Source organism: Sander vitreus, chromosome 6, assembly GCF_031162955.1.
Source record: "Sander vitreus isolate 19-12246 chromosome 6, sanVit1, whole genome shotgun sequence".
NCBI lineage: Eukaryota > Metazoa > Chordata > Actinopteri > Perciformes > Percidae > Sander > Sander vitreus.
The window spans coordinates 13,920,346-13,939,990 of NC_135860.1; the positions used below are offsets into that span (position 1 = coordinate 13,920,346).

General features: G+C 42.5%; 1 protein-coding gene across 1 annotated transcript; it reads left to right on the top strand.

Annotated features, from left to right (window-relative positions):
- Nucleotides 1–4,655: 4,655 nt before the first annotated feature.
- crabp2a (cellular retinoic acid binding protein 2, a) lies at nt 4,656–10,957 on the top strand. The gene is made up of 4 exons (XM_078252846.1): nt 4,656–4,998; nt 8,215–8,393; nt 8,985–9,101; nt 10,232–10,957. The coding sequence occupies exons 1-4, from the start codon at nt 4,917–4,919 to the stop codon at nt 10,280–10,282; spliced, it is 429 nt and encodes a 142-aa protein (XP_078108972.1). The 5' UTR covers nt 4,656–4,916; the 3' UTR covers nt 10,283–10,957.
- The last annotated feature ends 8,688 nt before the right edge of the window (nt 10,958–19,645 follow it).

The window sequence follows — 19,645 nt, forward strand, 5'->3', positions numbered from 1 at the left end:
AGCCCACAGTGCTGCAAACACTTTTGGCTGTAAGTGTGTGTGTGTGTGTGTGTGTGTGTGTGTGTGTGTGTGTGTGTGTGTGTGTGTGTGTGTGTGTGTGTGTGTGTGTGTCACACTGTGGCTGATTGTTTTCCACAACTGTTGTGCAAGTCACTGGGCTCACAAACTTTTTAGCTTGTGACCACTTATAATGATACTCTGTCTCCGGCTGTATATGCCTATGAGGCGTGAGTGATGTCTGCATGTCAGACTGTCATTTTTGGAGGCCAGAGGAAGCAGAACTGTACAGTTTATCACAGGAAAGCAGCAAAGATTAAAGAAAAGGACCTGACTTTGTGTCACTGAACAGTTTTTGTTTCTTTCCTGTCCAGTTAATCTTCTCCCGACCCTTAAGCTTTTTCCTACGACCCCTTAGAGAGGTCCTAACCCTCGAATGGCACAGAAGTAATTCATATAAGAAAGATATTGTAATCTGTGGCACTTTTTTCTGCATGCATGTGCACATCTTGCCCAGTGGCTTCCTCTAAGGGTAAAGGCCAGTGATAATGACTTCCGGGAGTTGGCAGTTGGGAAGGCCAGGGTCAAGTTCACATCTGGGATTACCAGGGTTACTGAGGTGAGCAGTTTTTACTGGAGGTCATCTGGATGATGAAGTGGAGAAAGCCACTGAAGTGTGACTTTACTATGGGCTGATCACACACACAAATCTTAACTTGTGCAGACAAGGTGCTCCTTTTCAAAAATTGCGATTGCATGAATGAGACAAGAGTCACAACTGGGATAGGACACCACTATACTAAACATAAAGCAAACATTGCATGAAGTATAGTATGGTGCATGTAGTTTTCCATTTCACGCCCAGATAAGCTCTCTTTAGGACAATAAATAGTCTGTACACAGACTGGATGTTCCACAGATATGGTTCAAATCTGTGTTATTTGAATGAGGAGAGGAAATAGGAAACAATAAGCAGCACAAGAGGAAGTGAGTGTTGAGATATAGTAGAGTTCACCCCGGGGAGAGTGTTGATACAAGTCTGATTTGAATGACAGAAGCCGCACAAAACCAGAGACAGACAGAGAGGGGAATATAGCAAACTATGGACTCTATACTGCTGTTGATACAACTGTATCTCGATGTCAGATTTCAAGTTTTCTGAAAACAATCAATTTGTAGTTATGGTAACAGAAAAACATTAAATACATGGACATAAAAAGATAGAACTGGAAGTTATGAGTATTTTTTATTGTCGATAAATCTATTGATCATAGATAATCAAGATGTTCAAGAGTCCAAGGAGGTGTCTTTAAATTGCTTGTTTTCTCCAACCAACAAGAAAGAAAAGCAGAAAATCCTCATAGAGGAGAAGCTGGAGACAGCAAATGTTTGGATGTTTTGCCTGATAAAGAACTGAAATGATTCATTGATTATCAAAAAAGATTGTGATTAATTCTCTGTCAATCCATAAATCAGCTAATTCAGCACTTTCAAATTGTAACAGGTATAATGAAGTATCAGAATTGCCAAAAGAGAAACCAAACATTCTATATTAATGTTGCTGTGAATTTCTCTTGTTGTGTGTTTTTCCGTAAACTCTGATAAGAGTCAACCATTATTGTAAAGAAATCACAATGCTCTTTGTTTTGCTTACAACTGGTACAGCCTGTAAATCTGTTGTGAATCTGTGCGTTGGCAGTTGGAGATATCAGTTACTAACAGGGTTTTTTTGGTATGAGCGAGAACACAGAAAGATGAAGATGACAGAACAAAAGTAGTGAACAGTATACGGGCGGATAATAGTTGGAAGGAAACATAAGAAAATGAGCAGGAGTGAAATAAAGTTGGCAGCAGAGGAGCAATCTAATACATCCAAAGACAGAGGAGACTCTCTTTACATAGCCTGTTGCCTTTACTCTCTCACCGTTTCTCAACCTCTCCATCTCTGTCACTATGTGTTTGCCTTTGATCTCCTAGCTCTCTCGGCCTCTGTCTCTCTTTGCTGACTCACTCTCCCTATCCTTTCCTCCACAACAATAAGATAAAAAATGACCTGCACTCTAGTCTCTAACTTTCTCACCAACATTTCCCCCCTTTTCTTTCTTCTCCTTTCCATCCTCTCCCCTTCTGTTTTCCCCTTCTCCCTCTCTTCAGCGTGTTTGAGGAATGTGTCAGAGCAGCACAAAAGAACAAAAGCTTGACAGGAGGAGGAGGAAGAAAATGAGGAGGGGGGGGGAGAAAAGAAAGTTGCATGAGGTAAAAGAGAGGCAGAAAGGAAAAGGGGGAATGGAGGGAAGGAATGAGCGGAGAGAGAAAGGTTGAGAGGAGTAGAACACGGTTGAGTGGATCTGAATGCTGAGCGGTGCTTTGTCATCACGTGCTGACATGCAGCATCACACACATTTCAGAGCTCTTTATCAAGCCCCCTCTGGACAGCACGCACACAAGATGGGTGAGGCTGTCGTTGCTATACTGCACAGCTGCCTGTTTGATTCAGTGGCCTTTGATGCATTTCTTGTTGTGTCATGGTAATATGCTAATAGCCTGCGGCGAGGCTGAAGATGAATTTTCCCAACACCAGATAGCTTTCTATTGTAACCTTTGTGTTTGCATCAGTCACTTTCAAACTGGGGGCATGATCAATCCCCCTTTTCTGAACAGACCATGTTAGACAGACCACCATAGCAGAAGTGAGGCAGCCTGATGCTGTGCTTGCTTGAATATACAGTATATATATATATATACATACATATACACAGTGCACAGGCATATAGGTAAGATTATATTATATTATATATATATATATATATATATATATATATATTAAATGCAAGGTGGCTCAAAAATATATTATATATAAAGTATATATATTCTTGTGTTAGATTGGATGTGGACCTATCTTGCCTTTAAATGGTAATTTTCTACTTTACTGTACTTCATTTCATTATTGAAGCAAACACTTAAAGGGTTAACAACTGTAAGTCAGCTGCATAAAGTGAATGATGGGAAAGAAAAAGAGATGATGAGAGACTGGAGAGGAAATTACAGTTGATATGGTTGTCTGATGGCTCACCTCTGTTGTTTGGACCAGGAGGAACTTGTAAGGACATGTGATTGTGGCATGGTGTGTGGCCAATGAGTAGTGTGTGTGGCCAATAAGTTTTGTGTGAGTGAGTGAGTGAGTGAGTGAGTGTGTGTGTGTGTGTGTGTGTGTGTGTGTGTGTGTGTGTGTGTGTGTGTGTGTGTGTGTGTGTGTGTGTGCGCGCGCAGGAAACAATGTGAGCAAGCTTTGTTCACATCAAACACAGCCGCCGGCCCCAATGCAAGGCGCTGGAAATGGACGCGGGTCTGTGCGTAAAAGCGCGTATTGCGTTACCAAATATCAATCTGAGGCTGTTATTCACCTTTGTTAGTCAGTGTTCTGTTATAAGTCTGGAACTGATCTGGTGTATTAGCGGGGTAGCCTATGGAGGAGGGGGGGGGGGCTCCCCCTATCCGCAAATCGCCCGGTTTACCCCGCGCTAATTCGCCGTGCAGTGTAGCGGATGGGATCATCCATCATGAGTCAATAATTAACGTCGGCTTTGTCCCTTTGCCATCCATCATCAGCGCGTGCGTGTGCGCAGACATTGTGTGTGTGCGTGTGTGTGTGCTCTTTATAGGACTACCTCCGACCCCGCGGGCCCCTGACCCTGCCCCGTCTGACGCGCTGTTCCAAATGCCCCGGCGTCTCCTCCTCTTTCCCCTTTCTTCCGTCCGAGCAGCGGGGGGCGAAAAGCTCTGAGGACACACCGCCGACCTGCGCCAATACCATCTCTTATTTTAATTTCTGCCTCTCTCTCTTTACCTCTCTCCTGGCTTCGGGGTGTTTTCCCTCTTACGCAGGCCCCGTTAAATGGATAGCCCACCGGCCGAGGCCAGAAGCTGTATCCCATTACCACCGCTTTTATTTTTATGACACACCGCCGTGGCGCATAGGAGGCTGGGGGTGAACTTGGCCTCTTTCTCTCTCTCTCTCTCTCTCTCTCTCTCTCTCTCACACACACACACACACACACACACACACTCACACACACACACACACACACACACACACACACTCTCTCTCACTCACAGACACACACGCACGCACGCACACACACACACACACACACACACACACACACACACACGCCAGTCTGGCAGTTGACTGGTTCTTCCTTCGCACCGCCCTGCCAAGACGACATGTTCTGTCAACAGACGGGCCTGGCTGACATCCTCCCTGTTTTGCACAAATAATGTTCACTGCGTTGAAGTCATTCATTCAATTGTGCCTTTACTGGCTGCATCACAAGTGGCAAAACACACCATAAAACTGTACATATTATATAATATTATATCAAGTCTGCAGACTGGACAGACAGGACAGGACCATCAGGGTGCGGCCACGTTGGCTAAGGGCCTTTTTACAGTCGCCGTCATTCAACCTAAGCGCGTGGATGAGAGGCGTCTCCGAGTCCAAATGCTGCCTGCATGGGCTGCTCTGAAGTGCACATGTTGCCTTCAGGGGCGTGGTCAGGTTGAGGCGCTGAGGACCTCTGCCTGTTATCTGTTGGCATGAGGGGCGTGTCCGCAAAGAAAGGGGCGTGTCAACCCCCGACAACTATCTTTGCTTTCCGTGCCATTCATTTATAACGCAGCCACTTATACAGTGCACAGTTACGTAGGCAAGATCAGAACTCTAACAGTCGGTCGCTCATCCCTGGAAGAGCACAGAAGTAATTGGACGGGCAGAGTCAAATCATCCGGCGCGCCCACACACGAGATCCAGAAGGGACAGTTGGAGCATTTTGACGCAAGACGCGCAGGCACAGCAGCGCACACACAGCACTTGGACCTGACAGTTCACCTATTAATCCGCAAACTACCTGCAGCCTAACATGGAGCGCAAAATCCCTAATTTTGCCGGCACATGGGAGATGAAGAGTTCCGAAAACTTCGAGGATCTCTTGAAAAAGTTGGGTAAGTGATAGAAATTATGATTTAAAACAAAAACAAACTCACCGTGACCTAATGTGGCAGCTTGACAATTTTTTTTTTTTTTTTTGCGAGTGGTTGAAGCTTTTATTTCTGTGCGTAATGACACAGATTAGATGTGTCAGCTCAAACTGTAGCTTTCTCAGCACATTTATAGGTCAAATCTTCCTATGTGCCCGTGCACCACCCTCTGTAACGCATGGGTGGGGGGTCTTTGTCATTATGCAGAACCCAGAACTCAGTACTTGGCCCCCAGCCAGCCTCACCCCTCTTCCTCTTCTCCCCCTTTGGCCTCCCCTGCTAACACAATAGAGACAAACGGCGGCACATCTGCCTGTGTCGCAGCCTCAGATTGTGTGTGTGTGTGTGTGTGTGTGTGTGTGTGTGTGTGTGTGTGTGTGTGTGTGTGTGTGTGTGTGTGTGTGTGTTGAAGAGGACCTTATGGCACTATACAGTGCAGGACAGTCACATCATTATCTGAAGTGACAGTCGGGGGAAAAAGACAACCACCTGCTGCTGAGATTCACACTGTTTTGACACGTCACTGGTGCATATGGAGTCTGGGCAAGCATCAGGGTGTGTGTGTGTGTGTGTGTGTGTGTGTGTGTGTGTGTGTGTGTGTGTGTGTGTGTGTGTGTGTCTGCATCAGAGCAGTCCGTCATTAGTAGCCAATTCCCATTAGATGACTTGCCAGTGCACACCTCTAATTCATATCATCACGTAAACGCACACGGATAAATGGCCGCACCAAACAACGCCGCCTTTTCTCTCGCGCGGGCACACTGGGCGTGAGCACAAATTCCACCTTCGCTGTTAGACTGAAGCACCAATTAGCGTTTAATGTGTTTCAAACTCTGTCTGTCCATCTCAAATATCTTCTCTCTCTCTCTCTCTCTCTCTCTCTCTCTCTCTCTCTCTCTCTCTCTTTCTGTGTGTGTGTGTGTGTGTGTGTGTGTGTGTGTGTTGCACTGTGCGCAATGACGGGGCAGGGTCGTTTGTGTGCATTTGTGCATGTTTTGCATGTTTATATGTGTTTATGCTTGTGTGTGCTTTCTTAATATACTTGTGTGCAAGACTGCCAAAGACAGAGGTGTAAGACAAGTATTCCTGGAGAAAGAACTGCAACAGGAATGCAGGTTAAACTCTGAATGCAGGTTAAGTGGCACTGTTGTACGCAATACTCTTTCTCCCTCACACGCTAATACACAAACACATGTGCATGTGTTCCTATTATTTCCCTCTGCATTGGCATGACTTACAGAGATGAATAGCTCTTAGTTTCATTGGGGGGGAAAGCACAGCTGGACGCAGCCTGTCAGCACCCAGCACCCTCCATCCTCTCCTCCCCTCGTCTCCCCTTGTCCCAAATGCTTCCTCTGCCCTTTGCTCTTTGACCTCTGAACCTGACGGTCTGTCTATCTGTGTGTGTCCTCATGTGGCCAGGTCTGTGTGAATTTAAGCATTTTAGTCACAGGTTTGCAAAAGTCTGTTCAGGTAATTTCTAACTTTGAACTGGCAGTTACTTGAGAAGCTTCGGCCCCCTCTGTGTCTCCCAAATGGTCAACAGGCCGGCACTTGACTCCTGTCTTCAGACAGAGCCAACAGACTGAGGAAAGGAGTCTGCTAGTTAGTGTCTGCAGGTCGATTTGTTACCTGAAATAATCAAAACTTTTAGGAAGGAGACATTTTCGTTTTCAAGCTGTTATATTTCCAACTAAGCTTTCTGAACATATAAGGCATGTCAATTAATCAACCAAACATTTTTGCACTACCAGCCTTTGCCACCACATTACTGTATGCAGTGGCGGAAGAAATATTTATATACCTAACTTAAATAAAAGTTGCAATGCCACACTGTAAAATAACTCCATCATAAGTATAAGGTAATGCATTTAAAACCATTCTAAAATAAAAGTACATATGTTTTGTCAACAAGTACCAGCAGATTGAGTCTGTTTCAGGCCAGGGTTTCAGATTATTATATATATTACATAACTGAGTTGTTATTGTTATGATAATTGTAACTTATTTACATGCTGTTGCATAGTTTAATCTATACCAAAGCATCATATTTTTGTAAGAAGTTTTGGATGTGCATTGTTCTTCAATAACTGTCACATACTGTGAATGTAGTGCAGTAAAAAGTACAATATTTCCCCTTGAAATGTAGATTATTAGTATAACATAGCATAAAATGTAAATACCTTAAAGTATGAGCACAGCAAAAAATGTGCTTACAGTAAGTACAGTACTAATTTCCACCCCTTACTGCATGTCTGTGAAACTAGTACCAAATATATGAAAATGAAAAAAGATGATAAAAAAGAGAAGACACTGAGTATTACACAGTGCAAACATATTAATCTGCACACAATGGCAATGCACAAAAAACCCAGTGTTATGTCTGCCGTAAGTGCATACAGTGTGCAGCCTGGACATCCTGCATGCATGCTGAATGTGCATTTCAGAGTGTGTATATATTTATGCTTGGTGACAGGTGGGAATGTGTGAGAGGTGAGAAACCCAACTCGACGGCAGATACACGCTGGACGACGTACACACTTCCCCTCACACTTAGGCAGAGATCTTCACACACACAGACCACTGGCCCTCGTCTGTCTGACTCCCTCCCTCCCTACCTTACTGGTCTGCTCCTGGTTCCCTCTCTTTTCATGCTGTATCATCAGTTTCACTGCAGCACACTATGGAAATACGAGCTCTCGCTCTGTGGTTGAAGAAAGCAGAATAATGCAGATTACATTGCAGACAGTACAAATAACCATATTAGTCTGTGTGTTTGAGTCTATGTGTGTGCAAGGATGATTAAGTCTGGGGGAATGCAGATGTGCTGGGCATTACCTCATTGTTTCCTCTGTCATCATTATTGGACAGAGCTGTGCAAAGCTAGGCTGCTCTTTTTACCCTGAGTATGCAGGAGAGCACTGTGAACAAACAGCAACTCCACACCACTCAAACACACACCAACACAAATCCTTTAAACCAACCCGGTGTGACACAAAAAAGATCTGTCCTCCTGTAGGTTTGAACTGCTTGCATGGGTATCCACAACAATTTGTGAAAGCAAGTGTTTACATGTGTCTCTGTGTGTCCTTTATATGAACCCCAAATCTCATTTTACCTATACTCTTTCTAGTTTTGTCATTATCTCCTTGTCTTATGTGTGTGTGTTTGTTTTTTTAGGTGTGAATGTGATGCTGCGTATGATTGCGGTAAAGGCAGCCTCCAAGCCACTGGTGGAGATTACGCAGGATGGAGAAACGCTGTCTATTAAAACCTCAACCACAGTCCGCACCACACACATCACTTTCACTGTGGGGCAGGAGTTCAATGAGGCCACGGTGGACGGACGTCCCTGCACGGTACACAGCACGCGCACGCAAGCACGCACGCGCACGCACACACACACACACACACACACACACACACACACACACACACACACACACAGAATGGGCATTTGGGGAGGGAGCGGTCCCGATTACATCAATCTGTTTAATTTGGCTTTTCATCCTATTTGGATTGATAGCATATCTTTACTCCTCCCTTAGTCTCTGAAGGCCTATGCTACACTATGCTCCCTCACTCTTTACGACCCCTTTCAGCTCCCCATCTTTCCTCTGTTCCCCCTTCTTGCCCTCCGTCCCTCCCTAATTCTCCCGTTGATTTCCCCGTTTTCCCATACATGGCCTCTGTTTGGCCATCTCCAAAGCAAACACATGCAACCAGCCAGTGCTTTCGCACTAGTAACGATGAGCACATCACAAGTTATCACCTCTCAGTGATGGCCCTGCTCCACCTTGTTGTTTTCTTTCTCCATTGGCCACTCTCTCATTATGTCCCCTTCCCTCTGAATAGCGTCATATAAATCTGTGCATCCATTCATTTGTACATCCAACAGCTAACATGATGTGTCTAAAGGTTTTTCCCCTTCTCTCTTTCTCTGTCCTCAGAGTTTTCCACGTTGGGAATCTGATAGTAAGATCAGCTGTGAGCAGACTCTGCAGAAAGGAGAAGGGCCTAAGACGTCCTGGACCCGAGAGATTACCAATGACGGCAAACTGATCCTGGTAAAGCACACAAACTATTCACTAATCAGAGTTTAGATTGAGAACCAACAAGGTTAACACTTTACTGTAGATTATAGAGCACCAGTTACAGTGTAATTATGTTGTACACTTGAGTTTTCAATACAATTCTTAACCGTATCTACCTTTAGTGTTGTGGACATGTTTTGGGTTTGAATCAGACTAGTTACACATCAACTTGACTTTGACAGAAAGTTTTGTTGTTGCATTGTATGCCTTTTTAAGGCCACCATGCTTTATAGTTCCTCCCTTTTACCAAAATCCTTGCATTGGTAGCTTCTGGTATTTATTTTATTAGTACCCTATTTGTACAACAAAATGACACAGTCATTTCCAGGCTATAATCTGAACATACATAATTACATAACTGGGCTCAGAGTACTATAACGTCAATCTAATTATTCTCCTGGCAGAAGATGAAAGAGCTTCTGTCAAGATTACAATGCACATTCAGGCATCAGCTTGATGTCATGTTACTGATGTGTTTACTGAAGGATGATAAAGAAACACTAAAACAGGTCTGGGTCAAATATGATTTCTCTTCTGTGAATAATAAGGGGCCTGTCCACCAACAGAACTGTATTTATTAAGAAACCCCACCCAACTGGCTGGCAGGTTGACTAAAACGTAAAAGTATTTAAAATAATTATTTGACTCAATACCAGTAAACCAGTCCAACCGGAGATGGCACACGCATCCTCTACAGTCCTCTCTCAAGTAAATTGTTTTTTTCAGAAAGTGTATACAGAATAAGTATGGTATTTTCTGGGTGATGGTTGCTTGAGGGTTGGCAAGTTCAAGTTTAAGACTCATAGCGTGCTCTTTAAAGCACCAAACATAACAGCTTTTTAGAAGCCAGCAGAAACTGTGTGAGTGTTGTACGCGGAGTTGCATTTTTGCATAAACAACTTTCCGTAAATAATGTTTGTTCCAAACAGTCTGGCACAGTGAGATTATTTTGGTTTTAAATGCTGGAGACATTAAAAATAGCTCCATTTGGCGGTTTACAGAGAATCAACATTAATGGCGTTGTTCTACAATTTTTATTTTTTATTTTAATGTGAATTCACATTGATTTGTAGATTACCATCTACATTGTCCTCTCTTTTCAGACCATGGGAGCAGATGATGTGATATGCACCAGAGTCTACGAGCGACAATGAACAAGAGCACTTCTCACTTTTCGTCCTTCCAGCTCCCTGTGTCCTGCATCACCACTTGCATCTCTACTCCCCCTTTGTTATGGCAGCCTGTCTATAGTTTTATTCTAGTATCTCTTCATTATGTAATACATGTGGTAACTGTATCTAGTATGTTACATATCTACACAATGGTCTTAGCTCCTGAGTTATCCCCCCTGTCTCTCTAGCTCCATCGTAACGTGACCAGCTGGGTTTTAAACATGAATATGTATGTTGGATTTGGTGATTGACAGCTCATTTATTTGGCTTTGTGTGTGTGTGTGTGTGTGTGTGTGTGTGTGTGTGTGTGTGTGTGTGTGTGTGTGTGTGTGTGTGTGTGTGTGTGTGTGTTTGTGAAATAGAGAGAGTTTGTGTGACAGCAGAATAGGTGTTAGACTATATCTGTAGATGTGTAAACCAATCTTTGAGCTCTTCCAGTTTCAGGTCAGTTTTGATGTGCCCCTCCTCACTGTTCCTTTAGCCCTGCCCAACAATTTTAACCTTTTCTATCTTATGACGACGTTTTATATTTATTACTACACTAGGAGTCTGATACAGTACTGCTAAAGTTTTTACTTTGCGTCTCTTTTATATGAAATGTGATCGTAGGAAACAACACTTTCTATGGGAAACCAATAAAGCACGATACAAACTCAGGCTGACGTAGACTCTTGGCTCTTTTGTACTGAAAACCATTGCGGGAATAAAAGTGTTTAACAGTGCACATGTTTTATGGTTTGTGAGTCTAGCTGCAGAATATGTGCACATTAGACGGCTCCGTCTTATTTTAGGCTTTCTGTCAGCTGTCTGCAACTAGAATAACTTGTCTGTCCCCTCCTGCTCAGTCTCTCTCGCTCCCTCTCAGTTTTTTTGTCTCCCCATCCCTCCTGTCAGTCTCTCTCTGTCAATCATCTCTCTGCCACATGCCCTCGTTATTCCTCCCTCGCTATGCTAAGGCGGAACATTTTTCCATTTCACTTTTTTTCTCTGTCTGCTCACTTTTTATCACACATTTATGTGGATCTGCTCATCCTGCAATTCTCCGTGGCATGTGAAGCGACATACAGAGAGCCAGCTTCTGGAATGCCACTATTGGACTCTGCTCTGTTTTATTTCCAATTCACTTGCCAATTTTTTAGGTTCATATTTCTCTGGAAAGTCTTTAAAGGCTGCTTGACTTAAAGGAATGGTTCAACATTTTGGGAAATACACTATTCGCTTTCTCTCCGAGACTTAGATGAAAAGATTGATACCACCATAATGTGTGAGAGTGGTATTAATCAGAAAGCGAAGAAGCGTTTCCCAGAATGCCAACCAATTCCTTTAAACATCCTTATTTATGGACCATATGTGGTAATGGTAACCAAGGAAGTTGATAAGACAAATAACAGTGACCAATCTCAATGGTCAGTGGGTGTGTCTATAATGGCAGGAAATGCCAATTGGATTACAGGTTACAGCTGATTGACAGCAGATGTGCTTAACAAGGAGTGGGCTGTTAAGGGACCTGGAAATGAAAAAGGGGCTGGGGAGAAAGATGGATGACACATAAACACACAGACACGTACACACATGTGTACATACAGTCATATAAGTAAAAAACTAGATTCCTGAGAAAGGAATTTAGTGATGCTAAAACGTTTTACAAACCATCTCTTTACTTCTCTTCTTGCCCTGCAGCTGTGTGTAGTTACAGTGTGACCCCAATAAAGTCCCCTCCTCTGCCTCCTGCCCTAATAAAAGGGGTAAATAACTACCCCTCCCTCACTGTTTATTACCCCCTGGGGCAGTAAAAGGCAGCTGTCTGGCCTCCTTCAAAACGCCCGGCCTGCTCCGGAACCCTGTAAACACACACACACACACACACACACACACACTAAAACACTGTTGTGACTCACCCAAAAGGTGGACAGACAAAGACGAAGCCCCACAAGAGGGTCTGAAAAAACAAGAACAAACTGAACACATCATCTCTGCCGCTGACATCCTGACCGCATCCATATCACTGCAGGTTGTTGGCTTTGCAGAAAAGTAACAAGGAACAGAAGACAGTTTGGCAACATTTGGCAACACATACCTAACTCCTACACTCCCTGTAAGTCAGGAAATTAACAGTGACACACTGTTGAAAGGGCAAAAACATGCATGCATACCAACAAAATAAAAAATACCTGTGGGATGAATCAATACGCCTACACATAACTAATGCACTTCATCCATCAGAATTAAGTGGAAATGGGTGAATATAATAATAAGTGGTGAATACCCTTTTAACACATTCAAATGTAACCATTGTAGCTATCTGAATAGAAACCAAACTTTGGTGCTATTGTGTGAGAGCAGGTTCGTTTAAGTGCCCTGGGGCCACGGCTAAGTTTGCAGTTTGATAAATGACTTATGTTCAGGGAGGAGTGGAGTGTGTGCACTTGTCCTCATACTTGAGAGTATGTCACAAAAGGTAAGATGGGTGATTTGTGATCTGGTTGACGCAATTATTGTCACATGGGTCAAGTGTATTCTGGGTTAGATAGTAAAGAAGAGGGAAGGCTCGTAGAAAAATTCCCCGCAGGGGGCTGAGTGGGAGAGCATGATGGGGTAAAAAAGAGGGTTAAGAGAGAGAGAGTAAAAAAGAGGCACATATCTTTGTGATAGTCTGCACACACGCACACAAATTCATAGAAAGAGCATGCATGTGACAGTCTGATGACATGTGAGTGTCATTAAACACCCTCACATACTGTACTGTCTCTTACAGCCACACACACCTGCAAGCATGTACAAACTGATACACACATCTAACAGCCACACGCACCATGGTAAAGAGCACTAATCTCCTGTGGCAAACGCAATTAGACCACCCAGGAACCTTTGAGGCCTCTTGTAAAACATTGGTCAAGAATAGTACACATGAGAGCACGCACACACACAAGATGGTGTTTTTTGCCTCCAACGTCGCCTTCCAGGCAGCTAACCCTAACCCTAAACATAACCATTGCTGCGCTGCCTGGGAGGAGACGTTGGGGGCAAAAAACACCAAAGAGACACACACACACACACACACACACACACACACACACACACACACACACACACACACACACACACACACACACACACACACGTTTTTCAAATATCTTAACATTTCCTTCTTTCTCTGTCAAGATGCAGAGTTAATAAGCCATAGAAGAGGCATGAGAGAGTGGGGAAGGTATTCAGTAAAGGTCATGTGAAGACGTCTGGAAATCAAGACTATATGGTTGGCACCTTGGCCCACTGAGCCACACAGGACACTTAAACCAACAACCTTTAAAAAACTCTTCTCTTTAATGTCTGGGCAGAGAATCCTTCCATTAGGGAAAATAAAATCAAAGAGGAGTGGAATGGAATGGAGAGAAGTGGAGACGTTGAGTCAGAGACTAAAAGGAGAGGTGAGGTAATGGTGAAAGCTTCTTTTAACTTCCTAGTATGATTTTATAAAAGATGATTAATTCACTTACACACAAATGGGCCAAAGCTTTATCTATGTACTATGTCCAGACATCTGCAGATTTACTGTCAGCTTAGTGGGGAATAACCCCGATGAGAATAATCGTCCTGCTCCTCCGCTAAGTGTAGGACAATGGTCTCACAGTATACCAGAGGACAGCTGAATGAAGTCTTTGTAGAGATAAATAATTTAATAATAAATCTGATTACAGACTCTGACGTGGCTGACCTCTGCAGAAACAGAGAGAGATGATGAAAAGATGGTAGATACTATTTGAAGAAGTTAAAGAGGGAAAAGAATTCTCTTATACAAGGAATTAGACATTGCATTGTTTTTTATTAGCTACAAATACTATACTTGGCAAAAAGTATAGCTCAAACACTGCAAAGCATAGAAAGCAGATGGAGTGCACATTCAAACCCAGTTGGGTACAATCTGTTGCAATCCAACTGTTGTGCCATACATTCTGTCTTTACAACTTTTATTTTTTGTTGACATTGTCAAAAATGTGTAAATTCAATAATATGTTCATTACTGAGGTCAAAATGAAAGATGGTTTTGTACTGGACTACATTACACTGAGGTGTATACAATTTGTATCCTCCTATTTTCTTACATGAGGGGTAAAAATATTAGAAACACCTCTGAATATGATTTATTACAACACCACAACTAAGTATGACCTCAATGCTAAAACATAGTTCAAATAACGCCTCTATGACAGTGTCAAACTTGAACTTGAACATTAAAGGCATCATATAAGTAGACTTTATGGCAGAACAGTTGTACTGGATTGTATTAGATTGTGTAGGTGTACCTCACAAAGTGAACACTGACAGGCGAATTCACAAAAGGATTGCACGTTTTTTTGTGGCAGCTAAATCCGCATAAATAAGACACAAATAAACAGTGTAATTCTCAAAGCACCCTACCCTGCCAAAAACAGTCCAATTAACAAAGATCAGCACTAATAGCCACGCAATATTCACCGGCAGAGTACCTTACCTTTATTGCTGCAACAGTAGCCAACACCCATACGTGACAAGTACTGACATTAATACTGCTGGTTATCATATAACCAGGTATTTTTCATATGTGTGCTTGTAAATGTTTATCTTAAAATGCTAATGCAAATGTAAAATCACAAAAAAGTACACACATATGTGATTGTTGAGCATCTAATTCCAAAAACATGCTGCTGTAACAGCCTCCATTCTTCTGGTTTCAGGCTTTGTGCAACAGGGACAACAACCTCTTCCATACCAAACTCAGAAAACCATTTCTGCGTGGACCTCGCTTTGGGCACGGAGACATTGTCATACTGAAAGAGGAACTTCCCCAAATTTTCGCCCAAAACTTGGAAGTATCCTGTATTGTTGTCTAAAATATAATATAATATCTGTTAACAGATGTGGGCAGATGTGTCCACATACGTTGTTCATTGGTGCCCCTGTCCTCCAGTTTCCATTGCAGATGTAGTACCGCCTCATACCTGAGGCAAGCGTGGCTGGTAGTTATAGCGACGCCGTAGGAAACTGCCGTGACCTAACACGACACACACACACAGAACGTCGAATGTGTGTTGTTTTTGACTCTCGGCATGTGGCTGTTGCCACAGCAAGAAGAAAGATTTAGTTTCAAAAGAAGCTGGAGGCAACAAAAAAAACACCGCTGGCTAAACTATTTAAAAATGTTTTTTTTTTTTTCAGGACACCCCTGTCTGTCGCCAGCAATGATGACGCAGTGATTAGTGACGATTCTCTCTGACCAATCAGTAGTCTGCAGGTTTTCACATCACCTTTTGGTATCGCCTCAGCTCGCTTGGAACCTCGACGGAGGTGATACTAAAAAAAGTACCCGTTAGCCAGAACCAGGGACTTTTTTTTGTAATGGAAAACCAAAAAAGGCGAGTAGAGTCGAGGCGAGTCAAGCAGGTACCATGTTATGGAAAAACACCATTAGTGTAGCATGCACACATGTAGCCAGCAACATAAGAATTAGATGAGAGTGAAGAGAGGCGCCCAGGAGGATCATCAGGCTTTACAGGATAATCAACTGTCAGAGCACAATGACTAATTCCTTTTTTTATAGTGATCACTCAATGTCAAAACACTCTCACACACCAACGCACAAAGGAACAAACATGCAAGCATATGCCCATTTCACCCACAACTTGTTTTGTTAAGGCAAACGAGTATCCTCCACAGCTACTGTGCTTTTGTTCCGGATCAACCAATTCGTTACACAGAAAAACCTGGAGACGAGTGTATTCAATACGTTAAACTTCAAGTTATCCCTGAGAGCCTCCAGGGAATCTAAGAGAAGGTTTAATGAGGTATTACATTACGAACTCTTCAAAGGAAAAATAATAGCTGGAGGTAGATCAGTGGTACTTTTAAAGAGCCTGCATCTCTGCATACATGAGGTTCAGCTTATCACACTCTCTTTTTCCCCCCTTTTTTTTTCTTCTCTCCCTTCCTCACTCGTTCACTCTCTTTCTTCTTTTGACTAGCTCCAGACAGCAGCCAGGCTAACACATACCGGAGACCAGCATGTCATAGTTGGACAGACACAGTGTGGCTGGCCGAGGTGTGCTGTGGTGTCGTTTGATTGGTTGCAGAGGACTGTGATTTGGGAAACAGGGGTGGGAGGAAGCACACCTTGTATTACAATAAAAAAATAAAAAACTACTGGCTGCTGCACATGCATGCAATCTCACACAAACACACTGGAACATGTGTGTGCATGAAAATAATCCAAATCTGCGACCCACAAGTTGCTGTATGTGTGAGAGAGCAACGTTTTCTGAAATAGCAAAGCCGTGCACTCTTCGTGGGAAGAAGCATTGCACACTGACAGAACATCATTATTCATCAGTTCATTATTCAGTTCATCATCAACATGTTCGGTGCGGCTGCTGCCAAACCAAGCAGGAATGACGTTGCAGACGCACCTGCTGAGAGATAGAAAACAGGCTTGTCTGCTAAAACTACACTGTCTCTACTGTATAACTAATTCCACAAATCGCAGCTACAGTACTGTACTGCACTTCACTGATGATATAATACACATGTGCTATGGTCTTCTACTGCCCTCCATCTATTCATCTACCCAGCCAAACTCTATGTCTGACACTGATTTACTGATCCTCCAACAAGCAAACTATCCCATGGACATGTCAGCTAATGTAGTACTATGCTCAGACATTCCTTTTGCTCCTCAGCCTAAAATGTGCATTTGCTTTAAAAGGGGAACTTGGGACACTGAGCATTAAACGTCAGTTCAATGTCCAATCTCTGCTGCAGTCTCTGATAAACCACACATGAAGTTTAGACTGTTTTTTGGTGCTGCATTTCTTTATTTTAGACCAGAAAATACATGACTGCACATCTTAATATAATATGCACAATCAGGAGTAATCATCAGCATCAGAGACCTAGTCTAAAAGGTCTGTGTAGAAAATCTAAAACATTAAGGTGACTCTTCAATCTATAATCAATGTCAAATTTCTTAGTGGACACAGAGAATAAAGTATGGCGTCCACCTGTATTGAGTGTTCACTCTACTGTGCAGTTTGTAAAAGCTGTAAAAGTGATCTACTCTGCATTGATTCAAATTGTGATGTTACAGCAGTGTGACTCCTGCAAAGTTTGATTTTATGCCTGAAGTTAATTGGCTCCTGCATAGTGGTGTGAAACAGTCTGTATGTGTGTTTATTTTGGCTCTCACTCCAGTTCCTCTGTGTAGGAATCAGTGGTTGTGTACAGGAAGGTTTGGTTGCATGTGAGCAAGCGCGTCTGGGTTAACATACGGCTGCCAGCATTACTATGTTGCCAGTCAAGTTACAGCAACAGCCACCTGCCAAAACAAATGCTATTGTGGGTCACTGCAAACATAAAAAGTGTATGTGTCGCTTAGCGATATATGAGATGAGAACCAAAACAACCAAGATCCAAGAAGAAGAATATGGGAAAAAAGATAAAGACAAAGAAGAGGAAAGCAATAATGACAAGGACACTGATGGAGACCAATGTCAATTAGGCAGTAACTGTAACAGCAATGATGGAGAGACCGAGGTCAATTATCCAATAATCTTTATCTTTACCCCCACTGGATTCATAAATCAAAAGCTAATGAAGTTCTTCTCCTTTTCAGATGTATTATGAGTTTATGCACTCTCTGTCCTAGTCCAGGCAGAAATCCATCACCATATAAGTCTCGGCTGATTTGCAAGAGACAGAAAAAGACACTCTCCATTACTACAAATGTGAAAGGAGGAATTCAGCATTATATCAATCAGCTGACCATCGTGACAATCAGTAGACAAATGGGCCTTGGAGGATCTTTTGCAATTTGCTATAAAAAGCAAAACCCACCAATTTCGACTGGCTGTTACAGTACTCAAGCACTTCATGCTGCTCAGACAGGCTTGGAAATAATTGAAACAGAGCGGCACCAAGTGGTGACAAGTGAGAATTGTTTTAGGAGCAGCCAGTAACTGCTGTTTTTGCAATTACGTCACAACATCGAAAACGTCTCTGGTTGAACCACTGAACCCCTTTGAAGCAAAAACCCCAAATCCTCCAAATCTGATAGAGTTACAGTAAACCTTACCTTCAGATGATGGGCTACATAAACAGCATCAAATACATGAAATACCACTAAATAACAATACAAACTAGTAAGACGAGATAAGAAAAACTTGTCACAAGTGACAGATGTCTTTGACAGGGCAGGCTCAAATGACATAACATACATATAAGACACATATAGAAACAATGCAAAAATGACAGAAGTATAGAAAAACACCAATGCAGACTACTATATAAGTTGTCGATAACAATATGCATTTTCACAGGAATTGCTAGGCTATACCCTTTTAACATTGAAACAGCATGTTACTGTAAACAGTATCAGATTTCAGCAGCTTCCTTTTCTGAATTTTGTTTTAAGGTGAATTTTTAGCAAATACATCTACAAATGTTTTGCTGTATCACCACTGTTGGAAAGGGGAGAAGCTTTGTCCTGGCACTTTTAAACTTGATGACTATGACTTCAATACAGATCCAGCCTGAATGATATTCCCCTGTATTGAGTGAGTGGATTTCCCAATCAACAGACAGTACGAAATTGGGAAAGGACTTAGGACCTCAACTTCCAAATAAATGCAATTTTTGACTTGAGCAAATGATAATGATGAAGTTTGTAAAATATCTCTGTGGCAGATATGGACCTGTGCAAATTAAGTACACTGTATCCACTTACCAAAAGTCAAATTAGCATCAAATGAACTGGAATACAAAATTTTGCAAATGAATGTGTGGATCAATTAAGAGGAATAACACAGCATGCATGTCTCAGAGGCCTCCGAAATGAATTGTTTTTATGTGAATCGATTCTGAAATGGAGATTCTCTGTTTCCCTCCAGTGTCTCAATATGTGACAGACATCTAAAATAAGTCAAACAAACTGGAACTTTGTTTTTAAAGACAGGAAACCCATTAATTTTAAATCCGACCCAGTTTAAAGGCTTTCATGTTAGTAATCCCAGCTATTTTCTGGTGTAGTGATTCTTGGTCACTAGCGGTCAGAAGAGACAAACTCACGTAGTTGAAGAAGATGTATCTAGCTTAGCTTATAAAGTCGTTAGCCAGAAACTGTCTAGTTAGAACGTTATTTACACATCTAGCAGGAACACGGTTACAGGATCAATGCCGAGATCTTCTTTATGACCACCTGGGGAATATTCCCATATGTTATAGTCCTCGTTTGGTCAGCCAAGTCTTAAGAAAAATATCATAATTGTACCACTTTGTCCACCTCTCGCTCACCTCGCTGCTGGGAAAGTAGCGTACAGT

Coding starts and splice junctions, on each gene's coding strand:
- crabp2a (XM_078252846.1), top strand. CDS start 4,917: ATGGAGCGCAAAATCCCTAATTTTGCCGGCACATGGGAGATGAAGAGT. Junction 4,999..8,214: donor GGATCTCTTGAAAAAGTTGG/GTAAGTGATAGA, acceptor TTGTTTTTTTAG/GTGTGAATGTGATGCTGCGT. Junction 8,394..8,984: donor TGGACGGACGTCCCTGCACG/GTACACAGCACG, acceptor CTCTGTCCTCAG/AGTTTTCCACGTTGGGAATC.